We start from the raw sequence: 25,315 nt of genomic DNA, 5'->3' as shown, positions 1-25,315 counted from the left end.
AGTTCTAAGGTCTCAGTATAGTTACAACGGCTGCCCCCACCCCTCAAACCGAAACGCATCACTGCTTCACGGCAGAAACAGGCAGGGTGGTGGTACCTACCCGCGCGGACTCACAAGAGGTCCTACCACCAGTAAATGATGTAGACCACAATAAACGGTCCTCCACCTTTGGAACGGCAACTGTGTTAAATCTCTAAACATTCCTCACTAATAGCTAAACTAATTTGTAAAATAACTTTGTGGGGAAATTTTCTATTGTGACTCACACTTCTAGCGTTGGTACTGATTATTTTGCTTATAGTGTTACACTATTTTATGCGTTTAGGGATTCTAGTCAAACATAAACCTCTTGTTGCCGAAGACTAAAAAGACGCAACGTGAATGCCATCAACCGCACGTGGAGATGAGCTTGAATGCTAAATCTCATGGAAAATACACTCCTGCTCTATGAACTGAATGATATGAATATGATTTATTTTACGGCGCAAACAAACGTCCTGATATAACCGCTCTTTGATTCATAATGATAATTAATATTAGAACGCTATACGAAAACAACTAATAAATACAAGGAATAAATTCGTAGTATATGTAAATTTAAGTAAACAAATTCAATTCGAAGTTAATAATACCTATGAGTAATTCGCGAACACATTTCAAATCCAAAAAGTTACTTGTTCGAAATTACACATTAGTCAAAATTAAACCTTAAGCCCATTAGTTAAATTGTAAATTAGATAGATACAAGTAATTTAACATTATGTTGGATATTATTTTAGATCAATGTTTTCTTACCAGCTTCTCCTAAATCTTCATAGTGTAGTCTTCGGAACAAACGAGCCCAAGGTACCATGATTAACACGAGAAATCAGCACACAGTGTCTATTTAAAGTTGATAACAGCGAGCGCCATTACCTATACTATATAGTACTGCGCTCTCACTATCACCAGACGCCGCGCAACGCTTGGCCGGTCATTATCACGAAACGATAAACTCTACATTATTAATATTTATTTTTTTATTTTTTTGCTTTCGAACAACGTTGACGTCTTTAAGTGTTTATACTTAGCTGTCGGATACTGTGAGTGCGCTGAATGTGTAAATTCATTGTAGTTTCGTGAATACGAAGATTTAGTAACTGCCCATTAATTCATAATCGTCAGCTGAAAGTATAAGAGGTGGCAAGGTAGAGGTTTAGTGCGATGGACAAACCAGATTTGCTGTCCTCGATATCACGTTGCCAAGGCTGCTGAAACTCGAAATTAATGGAGGAATATCGTCCGGCAAAAATTAATGTCCTGATAGATGAGCATTGTGGTATCGAGACTACAGGAGAAAATTGGATATTGAAGTTTTTGTATTATTTCTTTGATTGAAAAATCATTTCGAAGAATAGGGTACCTGATTACAGAAAATCTATTTTTAATGGAAAATAATCTTTAATTAGGAATATTTTCAATCAAATATATTTGATCTTAAATGATGTTTTCATTGGCTATAATAAAACACAATATTTAGCCTGTTGTCTGCGTACGATTTAAATGTCAGTTTCATACACAATAAATACACTTAATATTTATGTCAGTTTGATTGTGATCTGTTGTGATCATATTATAGTCTTTTTTATCAATGCGGTGTACATGGTAACAAGCCGAACGTGATTTCACAGATATTCAACTTAGTTCGTAGAAAAAATAGAAATAATTTATTATACGAACGGGTGACGTTGGTCAAAGGAATACCAAGTCACAAGTTACACTTATTTGAGGCAATGGCTCTCTTTATGCCACTGATGATCTCGTCACCATGAAAAGCGATAGATAAGATTTTTTGTTAAACGTAAAATAACGTCCTCGTCGAACTAACCTATAAGTAAACACAGGGCATTGAATTTCTTGTCGGATCTTCTGTGGGTCGCGATTCCGATCTGGTGATAGATTCTGCGAAGCACTGCTCTTGCTAGTACTAGTGTTTGAAATTTCTCTCAGGTTGAAGCCCGTGAGCTCTAGGCGTCTAGCTCTCCGGGCGTAGCTCGAATAGTCTCATATGCTACCGACGAATAGGCAGGGACAGAAAATAATATAAAAGTAAAAAAAACTACAGTGAAAACTAATGGTATGCGTAGTTCTGTTCGGTATGCGCATACCTTAACTATTCTATCGTAATGAATAAATATAATGTTGTTTTTTGGCTACGATTTTTTATTCGCTTTCTTTCGTGATCACGTGATTTATCGGTTTTAAATGTAATTTTTAAATATTTTTTTGTTTTCTAAAAGCATTGAAGGTTGTAGAACTGGTTGGTCTGTATGGACGTGCCTACAACATGCATTTGAGCAAATTTCGTCGTCATTACCCTTCTCATCGAACTCGTCAGATATCAAGAAGACTTCGACGAGCGAATTGAGCTTCTCGTCGGATCTTCGCAGTGGGTCGCAATTCAGATCCGGTGGTAGATTCTGTCGACGCCAGGTGCCGCTCGTATTTACCGGCTTAGAATCATCAGATGTGAAATGAATAGGTTAGTAATGTAATTTTTTAATAGTTTATGGGTGAATAAAATTATTTCCTTACATTATTAGTTAGATTAGTTTTCGTTATCGTGTTGTTTGTCGTAATTGTAAGGAACGTTGTTGTACAAATTCAGCACTGTCTTGTTTTGTCGTGCGCATATATTATAACTTATGTTGCAAGTCAGATTTTGGTTCTTTTTTCTTGTGTTTTTATGTATCTTTTTAGCTTGTGATGTGTATTGTTAGCCTAATAAAAAAAGAAAAAGAAAGGGAGATACGAAATGAGTAATATTGTGAGTCGGAGTTGCTGTAGCCCACGCGCCGAACGACGAGGAGTTCTATTCGAGGATTCAGAAAATAAATGAACCAGAAAACATTTTATACAGCTTTAATAAGTCACAAACATTAATTAACTAATACTATTATTATTCAACAGCGGCTCTGTGTCCTCCGCGTCCGATCTATCCGGTTCACAGGGCGCTGTAAATAAAAAATAAAAAAAAAAACTAAAATAAAATATCGGAACACAGATAATATCAATCATGCAATAACTTCAAAGTGGAAAACTGAAATATTTGGTTACATATGTTTGATCCAAACACGCCCCAACAAAAATGCCCAGTTCTATGCTAACAAAATACTAGTTTAGGTTAGTACATCATACTTTCTCTCATAATTATAGTTTAAAAACACAAACACACATACACACTTACACTGAGGGATTTAGTAAAAGCAAATGTATATACAGCAGGAGATAAAGAGAGACGTGCACGGGAACACAACCTACGTAGTGCGGAAGCTGCGGCGAGCGTCCCCCGCGCCCGGGGGCTACACTACGCACAGCCCGCGGCGCCACTCGCCGCTCGTTTACCGTAAATAAAACAAGTCGATTACAATTAACATTTTATATTTCACATAGAAAATACAACGTCACAACATTATCATTTTTAAATACAAATTTACACAGGCATTTGCGTCCAGCACAATCAATACATCAACGTTACATTTATATACAAAACTCTTAATTCTCTACGCAGTTTTTTTTTCTCCCTTCTAATAAACACCAATCGTATTACTTAAAAACAATATGTGACACGCTACTATATAAAACGGGAAACTATTTCATTGACTACATTATTGAGTTGACATTGACATTGACATTCGAACTGGGATGTGAATCTCACTTGCACGGGGACTCTCGGCTATGAAATAAGTAAATATATATATGCAGAAGAGAAAGTGTTTAGCTAACGTATATCGTCTTCTCGCATTAAAACTGTATAATCTCAAAACTTACTAATTTTACAGGAGAGTGTTTTAAAGGTTATTAACATGTGATCTTTTTAATATTAATCATCTTTGCAACATTTATTTTTTATTTTTTACCAGTTACATTATATGTCTTTTAAAGTGAGATAATATTATGTATTAATTTTGTTAATAGTAGTTAAAACATAGTCAAAAATAAATAAATTAAAACTAAAACTAAACAACGCTCTTTCGACAGTATTTATGAGAAAAATACTGGTGATACCAAATTATTCCGCATATTAATTCAATTTCGAATCTTTTTTAGAAATTGTACACTTTTAATGCAAAAAGGCGATATATTTAATGTTTTATAGCATCCAACACCGAGAAAATTGAAATATAGAAGCAGAAGTGTTAGTGTTCTAATATTTGTTTAAGAATAGCTCTTAGATCTTAACGAGCAATAGGTTTATTGTTATTTTATGGAGGAGCGCGTTACCAGACATTCGCGACCGGTCGCCACTCGCGAGAATATTTCTAATTGATTGAATAGTCATAACATTTTTAAACAGGACTATGGACATATTCGGAACTGACTCGTTGGAAAATGTGGTGTAGCTGAATGTGTTATTTGGTACAGTCCGCGCGCGAGCTGCGATGAATCTGTGGCTGAGGAGGCCATCACTTCATACCCCGCACTCTCCTAGGACTAGTGTCGACCTCAACGTGAGAGTGCGCTTACCGAATCGTCTTCATTAATTTTGCGATAGCAGTGTTATTTACGTGGTGTGTTTTCTATCCTAATATTATAAAGAGGAAAGATTTATTTGTTTCTTTGTCTTGAATAGGCTCCGAAACTACTGAACCGATTTGAAAAATTCTTTCACTGTTTGGAAGCTACAGTACTCCCGAGTGACATAGGCTATAATCTTTTTTGAAAAAATTAGGGATCCTTACTAAAACTCTAATAATGTAACCCAATGTGTAAAAAATTTAACTAAAATATTCTTTACATCGCGTGCCCTGCGAAAACTATTGATGATAGATTCTGTATGTACAATAATGTACTACGACTTTGTAGAACACTATTATTTACAAATAGTGTCGCGACAGCATATTATTATGTCTAACTATTATATTTATGTCGCAATAAGTGTTCCTTTATTAACAAAAATAAAACAACATCAAATATCGTTGAAATTTTTGTTAAAGACCCGAGCGGAGCCAGAGCGGGCCGCTAGTCCATTATAAATAGTATTTACACTTATAAGTCTTTTTGTTTGCATAATAAACATGTCTTAGCATTAGAGAGGAACATTACTGGCAAAAGGATGGCTTAATGGAGGATGTTGTCGAATCATTAATTATTGAAGTACGTGAGGAGAGTGTCGATACCACATCAAATCCTTCAAGTACTGATTAATTTGATTGCCACAGTGATTAACGTTCATTTTGTTCAATAAGTATCAATTCATTAAATTAAATTCATACGTGATCTATTGTTTTTATTTTATTTGAAGTACATAATACCCCCATAAAACTATTTTATAATTTACAGTCGCAGGGAGGCTTGAGATGTGTTAGTATCGATAGCGCAATATCGACTGATTACAACACTAGCTCATTACGTCAACATTCTTCGGAGGTCGCGCGCGGACTGTGTGTTTCTTCCATATACTATATGTTTTACTATTTAGCATTCACTAAGCGGGAGCTACTGGCGCCACTTACTGTTGAGGGCTCCCTATGTATACCTCACACACATCTACAATAACAATCGAGTGATTTAAAGAAGACCCAACCACCAGTTAACGCTATCCTGCGACGGAACAAACTATAGTTGCTTTTGATTCGAGTTTCTAACATTAGGGGACGATGCAATTGCAATCGGGGCATTTTTTGTTGAATTGATCGGGGGGTTGGAAGGGGGATCGTCCCCGCTGTCACACGCGGTGCAGGGGCCCAAGGACCACAGGGCGGTTCGAAACAAGACTTAACTATTCGTTTTGTGCTGACCGTATAACGTAATCTACAATATTTCGACAAAGCATTTGTTACATTACAAAGATGAACAATATCTTGAGGTCTCACAGTTAATTGGACGCGACGTCTCCACTCAAGGATACGCGTGACGTAAAGTCATCCTGGGGACGTCTTGCGCGAGTCCCAGACTCCGTGCCTCGCTGTCAATAGTCGAGAACACGCGTTTGCCAGGCCGCAAGAATATAATGGGACCTCAAGTAATTAAAATAATCTTTTAACTGAAAAGCATTCACCTCGTACACTAACGCGTCATCCGTAGCTTTATATTTATGTATATTGAAGTAGCGATAGAGATGGACATTGTCTAGAAAGATTTTTGTTTTAACTAAAACTCCCAATAAGGTCGCGGCCCAACTCACAAAGTTTATCGAACCTTTCAGAACTTTGAGTTTTTGTGGAAAACCATACATCGTTATTTCACAAGAGAATCAAAGACGCATTAAGCTGAAGTTGTGCTTAGTGACATCGACTAGTTTGAACAGAATAAGAGTGTAGTGGAGGGACTATTTAAATTGGTAATAAAAACAAGTACGGGATGTAACGCTATGCGCACGAGCCGTGACGTCATTAGTAGCTGTAATGCTTTCTCTGTCTAACAATCATCTAAACAGTTGTAGCATTTCGTCGTATTCATATAGAAGGCAGCTAAATATAATTTGTTTAAAAGCCTATTGACATTGCCAATGTAGTAGACCAGGGACAACCTACCTTTACTGATTATTTTATTACCAATATTTCCTCGTTAATAACAACATTCATATTCTTTGGCTGCGTGTGTTCGAAATAAATAATATAATTAATATGATACAATTTCCATCATGTTTCACCCGCGGCTGCTACATCATTTAACCTAATATTTGCCGTCGGGTTGTTGTTACCGGGGACGTTTAGTACGTGAGCGACAGAGACGGAAGTGTTACTGAGCGACTTTGAACCTTTTGAGTGTATTTTGTTGCTCACGGAGATGCAATACAATAGGCTCAAAAGGTTCGCGGGCACACGGGAGGGGGTTAGTTGGCTGGCTGTCGTCTCGCGTGCTTGGCGGCGTGGCGTCGCGTACCGTTTCTGTCGGGCGCGGCCTTGCTGTGCGCGGGCGCGGAGGCGGAGGCGGGGGCGGGCGCGGCGCGCGGGATGCGGAACAGCTGGATGTCGAGGTGGTCGCAGATCTCGCGGCAGACCTGTCCGCAGTAGCGCACCAGCTCCCCGCACACCCACACCTGCGGACGAAACTCACTCGATGAAACGAAAAAATAAGTCCATAGAGACACAAATACATAAATGTATAGGATTCAGCCTGCGAGAGAACGAGATAGAACACATTAGACGTTCTCAGTGTAGTGTTTTTTTTTAATACAGCGCCATCTATTACTAGTGGTAGGAACTCTTGTGAGTCCGCACGGGTAGGTACCACCGCCCTGCCTATTTCTGCCGTGAAGCAGTAATGCGTTTCGGTTTGAAGAGTGGGGCAGCCGTTGTAACTATACTGAGACCTTAGAACTTATATCTCAAGATGTGTGGCGCATTTACGTTGTAGATGTCTATGGGCTCCAGTAACCACTTAACACCAGGTGGGCTGTGAGCTCGTCCACACATCTAAGCAATAAAATAAAACAACTATGAGATTTTTTAATGCTAACGTGTGTATGAAACCTCTTGTAGTGAATTTTAATTTAGGATTATACGTGAAGTTAAAATATCAATTCACAGAGGGCGCTACCTCATACTATAAAAGATGATTTACAATTATTTACTAATGACAAAATTTTACATATACTTAGACATTCAGGATAATTGTATTTTAATTTTTGAAGGTTTCACTTCTACCACGTGTGAATTGCACACATGTTTTCTTCTTTTTATTGCCCTTGTAGACAGATGAGCATACGGCCCACCTGATGGTGAGTGGTTACCGTCGCCCATGGATTTCAGCACTGTCAAGGGCAGAGCCAAGCCGCTGCCTACCGCTCAATACTCTAAGCCTACTTCAATCTCTTGCCTCAGAGCAGGCATCGGCGTTCTCGTGATGTCTATGGACTACGGTGGCTGTAGATTTCAATAATATAAACCAAGTTTTAGTTTAACTCTTTAGAAGAGCGACATTATCATACAATTACTATGGTAGGCAGCGGCTTGGCTCTGCCCCTGGCATTGCTGACGTCCATGAGCGACGGTGACCACTTACCATCAGGTGGGCCGTATGCTCGTCTGCCTACAAAGGCAATAAAAAAAAAAAAAAAAAAAAAAAAAAAAACCTCCCGCATCCCTTAGGCTTGCAATATCTATAACCCTTTCTTCAACCTTGGAGTCCTCAAGGAATGTCCAGTCACTGGTGGTACCTCCTGTGAGTTGGCACGGGTAGGTACCACCGCCGTGAAGCAGTAATGCGTTAAAGGGTAGGGCAATCGTTATAACTATACTAAGACCTTAGAACTTATATCTCAAGGTGGGTGGCGCATTTACCTTGTAGATGTCTATGGGCTCCAGTGACCACTTAACACCAGGTGGGCTGTGAGCTCGTCCACTCATCTAAGCAATAAAAAAAATCGAGGATCTCCAGGGAAGCAGTCGGCAGTGCGTAGGAGAGGCGACAGGTACCGTGCAGAGCCAGAGCACCCAGTACTCCGGCAGCGCGTTGTTGAAGTACTGGTTAAGGAACAGCATCGCCGGCCCCAGCAGTGACCAGTCGTAGTACTCCATCTCGCTTTTAGTCATGTGAGCCACCTGCAAGCCAACACAAAAACGCGTTCTAACTCATTTCATACAGGAAGTTTCGATATTTCAATCACTAATCATTTCCAGAGCTCACGACTTCTATCACAAAATTATTGGCAACAAATCTATTTCTTCCTCGAAGGTTATACCAGCTCTCGACACTGTGATGTCTTAATGGGTGGTCTGTGTTCAGGATTGGGCAGCTTTCGTTAGATATGAACCACTGCTAGAACACTATGTATTCAGAGTTGAAAACCCAGCACGGTGTCTATGGCCCTTGGCCCTCAGACTCAGCCGACTGATTTCTCGCCGGATCTTCTCAGTGGGTCGCGTTTCCGATCCGGCGGTAGATTCTGCGAAGCACGGCTCTAGCTAGGGTTCGTGTTAGCAACGTCGTCAGGTTTGAGCCCCGTCACCTACTAGTTAAGGTTACGCTGAAATAGCTTTTCAAGGCTCTCAGTTTAGGTAGGAAACAAAAAAAAAAGACCCTTGGTCTTATTGGCCTTGCCAATATCCGTGATAAGGCCAATCATTAAACGGCCACTGGGCTCGTATAAGAAAGTCCGTTTCTTTAAACCAGTTATCCACATCGCCTGCACTCAGTCCCGTATACCCACCACCAGTTTGTTCGTGACCTTCGCCGTGACCATGCCGAACGCTAAGATGTAGAGCGCCGGGTGGTTCTCGTACACGTGCGACTCGCTCTTCTGGAAGATGATAAACGCCGGCACCACGACCAGCGAGAACGGTATCACCGGAGACAGGATGCTCGTGCCCTGGGTGGGAGACTGAGTATGTACCTTGGTCTTGACGGATCTTGAACTTTGGTAAATCATGCAAATTATCACATTTACATAAAATATTTGTTTTTTTTCTCAGGAAAATATATAATTTTTACTGGCTCAAATTAGAAATCTGTAGACCACCATGTCAAGGTATAATAATTGTAGCAAATAAATATAAAAACTTTAAATAGTGCTATTCTTTAATAAAGTCTTTTCTACTCTTGAGATTAGAAGGGTATACACAGTGTACATGTACTGAGCCGGGCACCACGAGTCACTTTTGAGTTCCAAGTACTCAGATTACAAAAATACTGCAGAAAGGCATTATTTTTTATCAATCATAATTGAAAACATGAGTGGATGAAAGGGTTAAGTAACATTTTGAAGATTTTTGAGTTTTTACATTGAATGAAGGTGTTATGGGCCTATAAACAAACGTTAGACCTTAAACTCCGGATTTAAAGGCTATTTTTAAAAATTGCAGTGGTGCAGGAGTTATGTACAAAGAAAAAGTACAAGTAACCAAAGTTTGTTGCCGGTTTTCTCAAAATTAACAAATTGTATCCCCTTCATCCACACACGTCTTCAATTTATAAGTGCATCAACATACAAAATATAAAACTAACAAAATTACATACTACATATATCTATACAGTAGCGTCATGCAGAGAACATGCAAGCCGGCTGTGAGTAGTAACATTCGCAACTAGGACGATGCAGTTACACGAAACTATGAGAGCACAACACAACACTACAGAAGTACCACCCAACTGTGAAACAATTTTACGTAGCCTCCCTGAAATATGCTTAAAAAGCGACTCGGCATTGTCTGGATTGCCAAGAGGTAGTCTTCAAAAAGTAGGGAGGGTAATATTAGATCGTTAGCGTCTGTTCAAAGATACAGCCTTAGAACCCTTCTGACACATATTCAAGGACACATTGGTCTTGAACCTAAATTTAGGCAATGTCTTAGGAATGAAAAGGTTCACTTTGAGGGTGATTTTGGCTAGCCTAGGTAATTGTTAAAAGGGGTCCATATACAGGATTTTGTTTTAGCTCCATAGAAATGCGTGATGCGACGCGAGCTGTGTTACGTCAGTAATGGCAAGTTATCCTGGTGATTTTAAAACTATTGTATTTAATAAAACTTCAATATTCGTTTATGAAACAAGTAAAGGACCATGGCAAATGACAATTGCCGGGCAAAGAATTTGATTCGCTGAGAATTCAATTAAACTATGGGCTGATGATCGAGAAAAAACATTTTCAGATACTGTACGTGGCCAGTAGTAATGACAAAGAGCTTGTACTACAATCCCGATGTCTATAAAACATGACCAGTTTTAATTACCAAAAATAAATTAACACACAATGTTGCAAATGGATTCTTCTATGAACAAACTTAGAAGCGTCTTAGGTTTAGTGGCCAAGACGTGTCTGCTGTTTCCTTGCTGTCAAATGCAAAGAAAAGTGCCTAACTATCTGATGGTCAGTAACCGTCGTCGGTGGCCATCATCAGTGTCAGGGACAGAGTAAAGCTGATACCGGTCACTGCATTTGCATAGCGTTCCGGAACCACGTGCAATGGTTTTCAAAACAAATAACCAGTAAGCTTTGTACAATTAACTGTTTTTAGCCGACTTCAAAAGACCTAATGCTCAATGCCTAATACTTAAATAGTAGCTGTTTTTTTTAATTATTTTGTTAGCTCAGATATCAGTCACTTATGAACCGATTAGGTAAAATCTGATAGTATTTTATTTCAAAGAGTAGATTGGTAGGACAGAAATTTCATAAAAACGGTTGAGAATTTTGATGTGTAAATCAAAGTAACTGCAAAAAAATGTGTCACTCGAGTAATTGAAATAACGAGTTTTGATTTTTAAAGAGAGAGGTAAATTGAAGTTAGTTTTTATTTTATATTGTTATTTTGGGTTCGTAAGCATATTTATATTTTTATGTATGATTTAATCATCAGCGCCAATTCCCTTTTGAATTATTTTGGTAATTAAAAATCGTGCTGTCCATTATTAAGCTCATGCATAATTCGGTTTTGTTAGACTAGTCGTCAGCATTTACAGCATTCGATGTAATATCAAATAATTTTGTTAGTTATACTAAAATCGTTAATTAAAAAAAAAGTTTAATTATTTATTTATTAATAATAACCAAATTAAAACCGCCAGGATAATAATATAAACGTGCAGCAGTTAAAAATAAACAAATAAAAAACGTTAAGTGGTTATCAGAACGGCACAATGCTGTATAAACATTATTCTTGGTTCCTTACTGCGACGGTCGACCCGTTTTTCCCGACTCCACCTTTGACTATAACGTTTATGTACGCAGCCACGAGATACAGCGTGAACAGTACGACAACATAGTTCGATATCAGATTAACACTGATCTTAATCGTCGGCAACTGTAGTGTTACGTGTGATGGACGTTTGGTTTCATGCGGTTACGATCCAACGGCGAGGTACGGCGGCAGTAGGAAAAGAAAACATAATCATGCCATTAATTAATATTATTTCTAACAAAAACAAAATGGGTAGGCGTGATGTCTTCACTCATGTTAGTCGGTGACGATGATTGAGATGGCTGCGTCGTATGATACTGAACCAATGAACATAATCCCTTTTAAAATAAAATCTATAGTAATAGTTTGTGTTCCCGTAATGAGCCGAAACCGTTTCCAAAATGCATCGATATCTAATAGCGTTATATACACAACGATGACCTAACATGCGGCGTCAAGAACAGGACTATTCACCGGTAGCTTTTTACGATTCAGTCACACACCAACATGTATTTAATAATTCACTTTTACAATTGTAGTGACACACGGACGATAAAGTCACATTAAGTGGTCCACTTACAAATCTCACGAGTTACAGCTATGTTTCAGGAGTTTAATCTCGTTTGTTTGACACAATAACTAGAGAAAATGGCCCTTATAATTCAATTTAAAAAAATCTAAGTAGTTTTAAGCTGTATGTGTGTATTGTATAAGTGTTATATCGTCTTCTCGCATTAAAACTGTATAATCTTAAAACTTACTAATTTTAAAGGAGAGTGTTTTAAAAGTTTAACATGTGATATTTTAATTATTATTAATCATCTTTGCAACATTAATTTTTTACCAGTTACATTGTCTGTCTTTTAAAGTAGGATAAAATTATGAATTCATTTTGTTAATATTAGTCAACACATAGGTAAACAAAAAAAAAAAAACTAATCTACGCTCTATTAACAGTATTTATGAGAAAAATACTGGTGATACCAAATAATTCCACATATTAACTTAATTATAATATTTTAGAAAATTGTACACTTTTAATGCGAAAAGACGTTATGTATTTAACAATCGTCAACCTTTGCACAGTTGTTTTGCGTATTTTGCGTTTTGCGTATTTACGGAAGATTTTTCGCATTAGTACCATTGCCTGAAGTTTGGGATTGCTCAGTACGCGTACAACAAAAACGAAGCTGTTTCACATTCACGCTCGAAATTTTACACAGCTAATTTTTTTATATTGACATGACACAAATGTTATACGGGGAAGAATATGTGACTGGTTAAATTACCCAATTTTACAGGCTTTAATAGTTCAATTCAGATAGTTAAAATATGCCACAATTGCAAATGTGTTATGTTATTTTTCTCATAGAAATGAAGGATGTTAGATTGAACTTCGTTCTCCGAGAGACCTATGCATGAAATTGTTTCAAGAAATCTCTGATAAATGACTGAATCGCAAAAGCACCATTATTTCCACTGATCGGGTGCACATACAAAGTAAACACACTGTCTGGGCAGCCCCATCTTACTGCTACGGAGGATCCGTTTTTTCCGCAACCCCTAGCTCTGAACGTTGAGACGAAATTCGTTATAAGGAATATATGGACCGCATGAGTCACGGAGCAGAGTTGCAGACACCAGGGCACGTTCGTGTACCGGATCTGTTGTTACCATACTTTGTGAGCTTTATATCTACAGCGACCAATTGTTACGATTGCGATCGATCAATGGCTGAGTAGCTCTGAGTTTGTTTCGTTAGTAAAATTTCAAAAAACAATCCGTATGTACATGTCTTACAGTCGCCAATTAACTTCCTAAGATTTAGATAACAAACTCATCTGCTGGTCTTGGTTAGGAACATAACTTTTTAAAATCTAACTGGTCTTCTGAACACAACAAAACTTTACACATATGAGTGAAGACCCACATCTACAGAATACAATATAAGACGCATCAGATACGTATCAATAAAAATAATCACGATACTCTAACACATTACTGTAACAATCCTACCCTAAATTACGGATAACTTAACGTTTACAAATAGACCATGCTCAAAGAAAAATAAAAAGTAATACGAAATCAGTGAGCATAATCTAATTAATAAACAAGAAATTTACATGCTATTAAAAAAACCCACATGAGAATAAGCGATGGAACCAGCGGAATGTTTTAGTTGAACAGAGTTCGTAAGCAACGGAACAGTTGGCAGAGCCATCGCAGCCGACACGTACTAAGGCGGAAATAAAATAAATGCGACACGTGTGGAAAGACTAAACTAATGGCGATAGAAACGAATTGTTAAAAAAAACCGATGATTTTACAATACGTTAAGAAATGAAAACCCAATCTAAAGCCAAAATTTCAAGAGCGGTTCAGGAAACGCAGCAACCCCGCGACTTTAGCGTAACCGACAGTAATATAACAGATATATAGGAGTCATAGCTTTATCCTATCTCCTAGTTTTTAAGTAATGGAATGGCTACTTCAATTAAATCAATTTTATTGGCAGGACATTTGTAAGTCCACAATTTCCCGAACCGCTATTCCAGTACCAGGCTGACATGAAGGTATTGATTGGATGTCTCACAGCGACGGTGGAGCCGTTTTTCCCAACGCCGCCGCTGACGATAGCGGCAGCCAGCGTCCCTATGGTGAGGAAGGCTCCAACGATAGCGGCCAGAGCCACCGAGTAGCGGATTTCGAGTCCACCACCGACCTAAAGGCGTTTTCGGTTACGGTCTCTTTTAACTAATTACAGTTTCGTAACCAGCGTTTGATTCGGACTGACGTCACAAAAGCTGATTGTAATAATACAAAGCGTTGTGGCCTGGCTTTGTGGGTCGCAGCTGGTACTCTCACGACAGTTACTTGTGAAGCATTCATGTGGGTATTTTTAAGTATATTTAAATGATTATCAAATTTTATTTTTGAACATTAAAATCTTCAACTTATCAATATTTGACAATCGCCTTAACTAAACATCTTCGATCTAATATCACAGATCTTCGAATACAATATCGTCGTCGTCAAACCAAAATCTGCTATGTGCACTTTTTGAGATTTTTACTGTTGACCTTTTCGTATAGTTCACAGCCCTATCTACCGTATAAAAAACTGTTATGTGTCTATAGCTTTAATATTTATCTATAGCTTTCATTTGATATAGTTCTTAAAAATCCACCTTCATATAAAATTTTATACGAAAATGTTTTTACTCATTAATTCAAAATTGAGTCTTTGTACATAGCAGATTTTGGTTTGACAGCCACGATACGTAGTTCAGTCAATAAGCATGATACCATGAAGTTAGATCGAAGGAAAAACAAGACATGATGAATCTAAAGAGAACATTACCTGAGTGGACCAGAAGTCGGGTCCGAGGACAGCGGATATTAGATGTATGCCGATAATCGAGAACTGAGCCTCGGTCACGTCTATCCGACCCATCTTCAACGTCCCCGTTACGTAGGCTTGCCAGTGTGCGCAGTAGAACAGAGTCATCGCACAGAAACACTGAAACGATACGCCAAACTATGCTGAACTTGTACTATACGTAAAGTTAAATTAGTATTTTGCACTTGAAGCTTGGCGAGGTTGGGCCCCGCCGAATCTGGAATTTATTACTGACGTTGCGTTGGCTTTTTTTTTTGTCAGGAGGAAATCGCCAGACTCCAGCCCTCCATCTCCAGTGTCATGTCGGAGTCGAACCGACTAAGTAAGCCACCTGTCACGGCCGAATTTCGCATGAGACCTAAATCAGGAAAAGGCAAAGGAGTGAGAATGAAGCGCTTAGTGAGAGCACATCTCTCCCATCACCCTCCCCCCTGGATTTTGGTAACCAATTAATTATATTAATAATCCATTCGCCGAGTATTGTTTGGCCTAGAACCTATTCTAACTAACCACCTAACCACCACATATCTCTTCGGGTTGATATTGAAAAGTCGACTAGTCGGCATTCCTTGGAGATTGTACAGCAGCTTTCACTAAATATAATACAAGCGTACTGCTACCGTCGATTGCCATTGAAAGGTTGTAAGGCGTATCTTATGCCCGCACGGGTAGCTACCATTAGCCAATTTCCGTTGCCAAGTAGACATGCAATCCAGTACAAGGGGTGGGACCGTTATACAATGCCATTGAGACTAGGACCTCATGTCTAGAGGCGGGTCGCGGCATTCACGTCGTAATATATTCTTCACTAACCGCTTAGCTCCAGGTGGGTCGTAAACATCCCTCACATACAGCACACAGATGAGCTTTATTCCAGTACAGTTAAGTATAACTCAAGGGCGTTCACACTATCTCTTATATCGGTTGTTTTTCTCTACGTTAACAGACATAAATAAATACCTATTGAAACAGGTCAAACGCATGAATGTGTCATCGATTGACCCTAATCGCCGGGGTAGAGGATGACGTCATCGTTATAACTAGCTTGTTGTGGTTTTAATATTATCTAGATATTAATATATTTTATAAGAGCTTCGTATACTTCGACTTCCCTGTTTATTTTCCATTACTGGAGAAAACTAGATATGAAAAATTGTCGAGAGGGTCTATATGAGTAGTCAGTCTATCAGGCCCAAGTAAACTACGGGTTCGAAGCCCGGTATTCCTTATGAGCAGTTAAACTGAAGAGTCATCAAGGTAAGCGATGGTATTCGCACTGACGTATAGGTTCTGATGACCGCTTTAGCCCAGATGGACCGTGAGCTTGTCTGCCCTCCTTCCCTGGATATCAAGATGGCAATTTAACAGCAACTGGCACTGATGATAAGTTGCTAAATCTGTGAGCACCCGTGATCACACGTTACGACTAAAACTTCGATCGTATGATAACAAACATTCTATAGGTATATTCATACTTGAAGCAAAATTTTATACCCCTTTTTACGAAAATCGCGCGGACGGAGTGTGAAATTTTCTATACTTATAGTTTATATACAGAAGGATGCAGAAAGCAATATTTTTTTTGAATTATATAATAAAAATAAATTATATTCAATAAAAAAAAAAAACATGACACACACTACCATGTATTTGACACACACACGCATAAATACTCGTTTTTTTTATTGTTAAAGTCTGTGTTCAAATTGAAAATAGATTAATATTGTTTGTCTTGAATACTATTTATCTATAGTGTAGCCTCAGCGAAATCTGTGATTATAAAGGAATACCTAGTATTTGACAAGATACCCTTAATCCCTTGTTCAAACTTATAATTTTAGTTATAGTCGAATTTCGACCGCTGGGCGACCACTAGTAAATATAAATAATTGACGACCTTTTTAAAGTATCCCTATACTCTTTCCTTTTAGAAACCCGTACGGATACTATCGTGCTGGCCCGACACAAGATGTACTTACGGAGCATGGCCACCGCGTTGGTGACATTGACATCGACCTAAAGGTTTCCCGTATTTTTTATCAAGCAACTAGCTGCCCCGGCAGACTTTGTAATGCCTCAATCGATAAATAAAAGACCTAAACTTTTGTATAAAATAAACTTAAAACAAACAAAAGGAAGCCGTCCAACGGGGGGCACATCAAAGGAAAAACAAAATTGTTATTTTTATTTAATTCCGAGCATTTTCATATTTATCTACCTTTTAAACCTTCTCTGGATTTCCACAAATAATTCAAGACCAAAGTTAGCCAAATTGGTTCAGCCGTTCTAGAGTTTTAGCGAGACTAACGAACAGTTTCGGTAGGCAGCGGCTTGGCTCTGCCCCTGGCATTGCTGAAGTCCATGGGCGACGGTAACCACTCACCATCAGGTGGGCCGTATGCTCGTCTGCCTACAAGGGCAATAAAAAAAATACAGCAATTCATTTTTATATATATAGAAGAAGATAGATGCGAACAAAGACTTAAACATGATAATGTCAACATGTTTATAAATAAACGATAAACAAAAACATATGATTCAACTTATGTTCGACGTACGTTTCATAGATCCGTCGAGGAATTTATATACGCACATCAAAACTTTATACAGAAACATCACGGGAGGAAAATTAAAGAGACAAGTTAATACGTTATATCCGGAATGACGCACAGGTCGCACTGATTATACTGCTTTGAGTACACGCAAATATTATTTCTCATTATCATCATCATCATTGTCCTGCCCTTCTCCCAGTTATTGGGGTCGGCGCAACATGTTTTCTCCTTCCATACTCTTCTATCATATACCATTTCTTCGTTCACTCCCCTCTTACCCGTATCGTCTTTCACGCAATCCATCCATTTCTTCTTAGGTCTACCTCTTCCTCTATATCCTTCCACACTCATAGTTAAAATTTTCTCACCAACCTCATTTTCATTTCGTCTCATCACATGTCCATACCATCCCAAACGCGCACTTCTCAGCTTCTCTTTCACAGGTGCCACTTTCAGACTTCCTCTAACATATTCTTTTCGTCTTCTATCCATTCTCGTTACTCCACACATCCATCGCAACATTCGCATCTCTGCTGCATGCAGTCGCCTTTCATCCGCCACTTTAGTGGTCCAACAAGCTGATCCATACAAGACGGCATGCCTTATTAAGGTCTTATATATCTTCCCTTTTAGGGGCAGAGGAATGTGTGAGTCACATGTGGTGCCCGTGACCTGCCGCCATTTCTCATTATGTCTTTAATAAATTCTGATAATTACGGAAAGCGACTTTATAAAATCGTGCTCAGGTGGAACTGAAAAACAGCATAATTGTGTGTTTCTTGGCTACTTAGCACTTAAGTATTTTTCTTTGTTTCACAGCGCGTCGGTGTTTAAACAGTTATACCTGGGTCTGAGCTCTGTTTTCTTGTAAAGACCATGTTGTAAGATAAACGTGTTTGTATTTTATTCACATGTGGGGATTTGGATGCGAACATGCCTGGGAAGCGACCATGCGATTCGTAGGGTGCGGATAGCAGATACTCGATCACAATTGAAGTCAAACTCAAAGTCTGCGCGGTATTGTCATGCATATGAGCTCAACTAATCACTCTATGCCAGGCGCCAATAACCTCTGTCTGATCATCAATGATGAACGAGAAACTGTCACAATTCTCTTTAGACATAACAACGAAGCAAGCAGCGTCGCCGATCGGGAATAACTGGAACAGTTATGACGATGGTATGACTTTAATCTTGTTTTTTTTTTTATTGCTTAAATGGGTGGGTGGACGAGCTCACAGCCCACCTGGTGTTAAGTGGTTACTGGAGCCCATGGACAACGCAAACGCGCCACCCACCTTGAGATATAAGTTCTAAGATCTCAGTATAGTTACAACGGCTGCCCCACCCTTCAAACCGAAACCCATTACTGCTTCACGGCAGAAATAGGCAGGGCGGTGGTACCTACCCGCGCGGACTCACAAGAGGTCCTACCACCAGTCATCTGTGTAAACGCTCTTGTGTTTCAAGAGCGTCAGAGTTTCCGTTATGATGATAAACCGCTCTCACCCGGAGCTCGTCTCGGCTATCTAGCGTTGCGCCGCGAAATACTACGACAGTAAATACTATAATACTTTTACATTTAGCCACGTGTCGCGTTTTAAACTTCAGCCGTCCCGTGTATGCCGGAAAATAAAACATATTAAGGCCTTGTCACCTTGAAAATTTTTCGTGCCTACGTCTTAATCAGATTACCAAATATATGTAAATTGTTTTACGCATTACGGTTATTTATGTATTGTTTTAAATATGAAATGTTTTAAGGAAAAAATACGGAAAAACACAGTTAACCAACATTCTTTTTTCCTCTTTTTTTTCTCGACGCTGGGGGCGGTAGACGGAGTTTGTCCGAGTCGAACCAACTAAATAAATAAAGCCTTCTGTCGTTCATTCGTTACCCGGCTGCTCTTTCGCAAGACGCGCGTAGAGCAGTTGCACGTAGACCCAAGACCTCCTTCGCCGGTCCCCTCGGCAGCATACGAAGGGGATTAGAAAAACTCAAAGTGCCAGGATGCGGCAGATATCCTTATCCCGTCAACGTTCATGCCACGCCGCCTGCTTCTGCAAGACGGTGTATTCGCAGAGGTGGAGTATCACCCGCCTACGAACCCTGGAACCTGTTTGTGCAACGAGGATACGGCGCCGCTTCTCCCATGCGGAGCAGACCGCGGGCGTACGCTCCGCCGTGTCCAAGTCACATCCACAGTGCAGGCACTCTGCGATCGACTCAGCTCCAATCTAGTGTAAGTACTTCCCGAAAAAGCCGTGCTCGGCTAGCACCTGCATCAGTCGGTGTATTGCGTCGAGGGTCCGCGGACCGGCCGAGGGATCGGGCAGCCGCATAGTCGCCGCTTTTGTATCAACCAAACTATCATACCGAAGTTTTCAAACCGATTTTTTTTTCATACCTAAGCTGAGAGCCTTGAGAGGCTATATCAGCGTAACCTTAACTAATAGGTGAGCTCATGGGGCTCAAACCTAACGACGTTGCTAACACGAACCCTAGCAAGAGCCGTGCTTCGCAGAATCTACCACCGGATCGGAAACGCGACCCACTGAGAAGATCCGGCGAGAAACTCAGTGGGCTGTGTCTGAGGGTTAATTTACTCGTCGAGCCCTTCGTCGCAAGCGACGGGTTCGACGAGAACGATGACCGGGTCAAATCGATAGTTAAGATGTAAGCTTCAAATTTTTTTTAAATGAATTTGTCGGTATTATAAGCATCACCACAGCAAGTTTAACTTGCAAATAGTTGAAGGCCACGTACCTTGTACCCATGGTTGAAATAATGGAGTCAATTTATTTAATACCTACAAATTGTCACGTTTTCTATCACAAGAGTCAACAAGAAATTTGTATTCAAGGTTCAACAACTTGTCTTCAAATTCATCCGATTATGATAATTACCTATAAACTAAAAAATATATTCATGCGGTGAGCAATTGTAGAGATAGCGGAATTAATTGTCTTGTGATTCTATGTTGCACGTTCTCTGATGTATCTGTGTACTTTTAATATATATTGATGTTTGGACTAAATTGGTGCTTTAAACAAGTGAATCGTGTAGCTACGTGTTGGTACGCTTAAAGTCAACGGATGCTCTCATTTGAACCCATTACGATTTGCATTGGGGAACCTCTTATACTAGTTTGGTGAGTGCACTTTATGGTGCTTCTGTTTCTTCTAAATAATAATATAACAGGTTAACCACTTTGACATGTTTAGTTGTGCTTTTTACCCCCTAAATATTCTCTGGTAGCCTAAGAGGCTTTAGCAGCTACGCCTGACTGAGAAGACCTGGCGAGAAATTCAGTGGGCTAAGTTACGCCATTAAACAACTTCCTGTTTTGAAGTAATCTGTATATGGAATATTTTCACGTTTTTCCACAGTATGATTAAGAAACATTCTGTAGGAAGTGTTTTTCAAGGACACGCTGCAAGTATCGGGACGACTTAAGTCGCTTTGTTTGCTTCCCTTCGTTCGCCGTTAGGGGCGCTGTTCCAACTCCATACAAATTTGAGTTAACTTTTACGCGATCGAGAACGTTAAAAACTCGTACTAAACAGACCGGTCCACATCATTATTATTGATGTGAATAAAATTACAAAGTTTTTTGAAATTCGAGAGCACGGGCGGACTTTACGCTTTTATAACCTTGACCTGTACCTGTATTTGTACATGTATATGAACCTCTTAGTGTAAGCTTCCACAAGTTCAAAATGTCTAATTAACTTGAAAGTTTGTACACGTACCAGTGGCAACGCAATATTTTTTTTAAATAAGTTTTATATCCACCATATATGGACCAGGATGAGCATTATTCTTGATAGCATGATATTCTTACTCTTAATTCCCTTTGCACGAGCATCACCGATTTAAAATTCACCGATTTTTTGGCAATTTATCAAACACGAAACTACTTTGCAAGCAAATTTGCCTTCAAGACAATCTAGATATTGAGAGTTTAACAATGATGAAGGAAACTAAATATGCAAACGAGTCGATTTATTCTTGAAAATACGTATTATTTATAAATCAAATACGAGCAGATACTAGTGCAAGTGTCAATTTACATCTAGTAAACTTGATACAACATACGAACCTATGTTATGAAGCTGTATATTATAATTATTTTATAATTAGAATAAAGATTTTCTAAGATTTTTTTTATTGTAAGAGAACTTGCTCACGCTCACCATCGGTGTGCGAGTTTTTGAACGTTCTCGATAGCGTAAAAGTTAAATCAAATTTGTATGGAGTTAGAACGTTTGCTTACGTTTGTCGCTAGGGGCGCTGTTCCACTTTTACGCTATCGAGAACGTTAAAAAACTCGTACTGAGCACACTGGTTTCGATTATAGTTGAAGGCTTTCGACATCGCAACGTGTATGCCGACACCACCGTGTGAATATGAGGTGGAAGACTTAACTGCACTTATATAACGGTTGCCCTACTCTTAAAATCTTCGCGAATGACTGATGCACGGAGATATAGGCGGGTTAGTGGTGCCCACTCGTGCGGGCTTTTGATACGCCCTAGCACCAGTCGATGCGGTATCGCAGGGCACTGGTACAATTCCTTAATCCTTGAAAACCTTAATCGCCTTATGAGGAGAACAAATGGGATGGTGGTATTGTAGGTACCAGACAGCCAAACTTATCTGCCACAAAACTAATTTTAATCAATTTAGTGACACAAAAAACTGTGGGTTACTTCAAAGTGCTTTCACAGATATATTCAAATAATTTTGATAATCACTACGTCAATATCTTAGTGATTAACAAACAATTTTATCAAATCAGTGTCATTTTGGCCTTGCAATACGTAACTCTGTTAAGGGGCTTGGTACGTATATTTTAATGTCAAGTTTGAGAACGTCCATTCTTTAAATAATGAATTTTGAATTTTAACCCTTTAATCGCTCTTTTTTTTTGCACAGGATGATTAGAAAGGTTACAGTCCAACTGGAGTTAAATTGTTATCGGAGTCTACAGATGTCACAATGTGAATACAACATGAGATTGCCATGAGATTTATAGAAAGCCTAGTGTATAAAGCAGAAACGGGTACTTCATTTGATAGTAAAAACGATTTTGTGATCTTATAAAGCTGAGACAATAAATACTAATTTCTTGACACACTATCAGTTTAAATCACTAGAGCTCAAAGTGTTGCGCACATAAACATTTATAGATCGTTCTTGTATTGCTTTGGATTCTAGCACCAATCACACAGTCACAGATAGTAAATATTAATTAAAAAAATAATAGTGAAATTGGACATTAAACTAAAAAATACAAAATAATTATCATATCTCAAGCAATTTATAAATATGATCAAAATGACAGAAAACTAAAATCCGTAGTATCACTCTATTGCAGTATCTGGCAATATAGATATTTAAGGACTATAATTTTAAGTACGGCCACATCTATATCTGAACAACAAGGTGTTCATTATTTGAAGGTATTAAATTGGCTCCGATGTATTTATTACACCTATCTACTTACTGTCATAATTTTTAGAAAATGGCTTCTTTAAAGTACTGTAATTTATGGTCTGGGGTTGAAGACAAAGAAAAGGCATGAAAACTAAGCAAATCAATTTTAGGGATATTTTGCAGAGAAATACCAGCTCGCCATTCAGATACGGGGATACTATCATACTAAATGTGCACTAAGGGTATTTTTTGCCAGACCTTCTGCATCTCATCGTTTTTATACTATCTTTGGAGATCTCTATAACTATATGGGATTTTATTTAAAACCAAATAAACTTACCTGAAAGAACATCCAGGTTGGATACTCTCCGAGCTTGACAGCAATACAAGCACCCAAAGCTATGAACACAGTGGATATGCTGTCACATCCATGATCAAACAATTCTCCCAAAGGAGATTGACTGCCTGTCCGTCTTGCTTGTTTACCATCAATGGCATCCAGGCTCTGATAAACAAAGACACCTAAGGCGCACAGAGCACATGCCCATCTTGGTGGGTCTTGTCTGGCATCAGGACTGTACCTAATGTAAAAAAAGAATAAATTAGTGAAATGTTTGTGTTTTAAGCTGTGTAGTGTATTTCTAGCCAAATAATTTCATTAGTGAAGTTGAGAATTGGAGACTGTCTATTTAAAACTATGTTGTAATTAAGATCCCTCTTACTTAGCTTTTTTTGTTGTTGTTTTTAAGCAACCAATTAAAATTTTATTGCTTAATCAACAACACTAATTGATAAATAGTGTTTGAGGTTCTTTTTGTCTGAGAATAAGTAAAATCAACATCATAATCTTTAACGGTACCATGTTTAGCTCAGTCGAGAAAAAAATATTAATACTTTATTTTGAATAACCTGTTTAATTACTGATATTTATGATCTATAAACTGCAAAATTGTCTAATTACAATCCCTCATAAATAACAGAAGCGCTCATTCAGTACATTGTTCTAAAATTAGTAAAAATTGTATACTTAAATTAATGACGGCACTAAGATATAAACCTGTAAAATAAGTAAAACATTCAAACAAAGCATGGATTCCACTGTAGAGGATCCTCCAGTAATAAATATTAAAAACAGTGTACTTTGGATAAATTTTACGTTTTTTTTCTTCAACGGAAAACAAACACATAGCCCATCTAATGGTCAGAGTTCACTGTTCTTGAACTACAGTCCGGGCAGTAGTACAAGCCCTGCCTACCTTTAAGTCCCTAAAAGTAAATAAGCTCTACCAACAGTATTTTTTAATTTGTCAGTCATATTCATCATCAAATAATTTATAGGTTTCAGAATCATCTATAACCATGAAAACTGTAAGGCATGAGACATCTCAAATAATAAATAAGAAATAGGTACTCTGTCTAGGATAAAGAGCTAAAAGGTTTCAAATACATAAAATTACTTCCTTTCCATCCAAGGATACCTTTTGAAGGTTGGGCAGATTACTAATAAATCCTGAATAAAATATTAATAATTATTAAACAAGTTTTTTTGTAGTTTATATCTAAATAGTTATCTAACAGAAAAATCAATGTCTTATCAAGATAACATTATGTTAAAGATAAATAAAAAATATTACATACATTAGACTGATTTATATTCATATTAATATCTTATCTCGGTGGCGCGACTTATTCGACCAATCAAAACGAAGAATTAATTTCACAAATTTCAAATACAATGTAAACATTGTTGTGGGTATTTTTAGAATGTCTGGGAGCGTACGAAAAATGTTCATGAAACGCTGTTACCGTTATGTAGAAAGTATTTAGTGGATTTTTTTCCAAATCGAAAGTGGTCTAGTGTAATGACACAATTTTGCAATTGGTACTTACCATACTAATATAAGCGTGGTTACTATATTTACAATTAGACCTAAAATTGTGATGAGATTCGGAGCTAGCCATAAAGGCGTCTTTGATACCAGCCAACACCACCACGGCTGGAGCCATGCGTCAAGAACGCTGGCACTGGTGCAAGAGTATTTGTGTTCACTTAGTCTTTTCAACTGCGCAGCATTGAGTATTCTTTCTTTGTAGAACTGCATTTTTATAACACTGTCACGACATTACACTATAATATTGAACTAATTATTCGCCAATATTTTATTATTCGCAAAATATCTATGCACAGTTCACATCACACCACCATGTACACCATAGACAAAATTGCTGCTTTACTGTCAAAATGTGTCATGTCAAGTAAAGTTGTCAATTTGACGATGCATAGAGTTTTTCTTTGTTTTTTTCAAAGCAAAAGTATT

The 25,315-nt window shown here is 38.4% G+C and overlaps 2 protein-coding genes and 1 long non-coding RNA gene across 5 annotated transcripts in view; 1 reads left to right on the top strand and 2 right to left on the bottom strand.

The window, feature by feature from the left end:
• The window catches only part of LOC101746988 (probable phospholipid-transporting ATPase IA), a 77,976-nt gene extending 75,191 nt beyond the window's left edge, over positions 1-2,785 (bottom strand). The window contains exon 1 of the mRNA XM_012691761.4: positions 796-2,785. Within this exon, the coding sequence (XP_012547215.1) occupies positions 796-853 (58 nt within the window). The 5' untranslated portion in view covers positions 854-2,785. The remainder of the gene's footprint in view (positions 1-795) is intronic.
• Positions 2,786-2,885: 100 nt separating this feature from the next.
• LOC101747123 (cholinephosphotransferase 1) lies at positions 2,886-25,250 on the bottom strand. Of its 3 annotated transcripts, none has more exons than XM_004927680.5 (8): positions 24,888-25,250; positions 23,338-23,578; positions 14,964-15,122; positions 11,595-11,726; positions 9,137-9,295; positions 8,403-8,528; positions 6,868-7,024; positions 2,886-2,993 (listed from the first exon to the last, which is right to left on the bottom strand). In XM_004927680.5, exons 1-8 carry the CDS (start codon positions 25,097-25,099, stop codon positions 2,923-2,925), a joined length of 1,257 nt encoding a protein of 418 aa, XP_004927737.1. In that variant the 5' UTR covers positions 25,100-25,250; the 3' UTR covers positions 2,886-2,922. The 3 variants fall into 3 exon arrangements, with proteins under 3 accessions (XP_004927737.1, XP_004927738.1, XP_012547226.1); XM_004927681.5 differs by lacking the exon at positions 11,595-11,726 and adding an exon at positions 13,136-13,267 and having other exon boundaries at positions 24,888-25,242; XM_012691772.4 differs by lacking the exon at positions 11,595-11,726 and adding an exon at positions 14,197-14,325 and having other exon boundaries at positions 24,888-25,241.
• LOC134200019 (uncharacterized) lies at positions 22,313-24,147 on the top strand. The gene is made up of 2 exons (XR_009974762.1): positions 22,313-22,402; positions 22,497-24,147. It is a non-coding gene; the product is annotated as an uncharacterized LOC134200019 (long non-coding RNA).
• Positions 25,251-25,315: the final 65 nt, after the last annotated feature.

The sequence above is a fragment of the Bombyx mori genome, chromosome 13 (genome assembly GCF_030269925.1).
Source record: "Bombyx mori chromosome 13, ASM3026992v2".
Taxonomy (NCBI): domain Eukaryota; kingdom Metazoa; phylum Arthropoda; class Insecta; order Lepidoptera; family Bombycidae; genus Bombyx; species Bombyx mori.
Note: the sequence above shows the minus strand (reverse complement) of the source record. Positions and strands in the feature narration are given on the sequence as shown.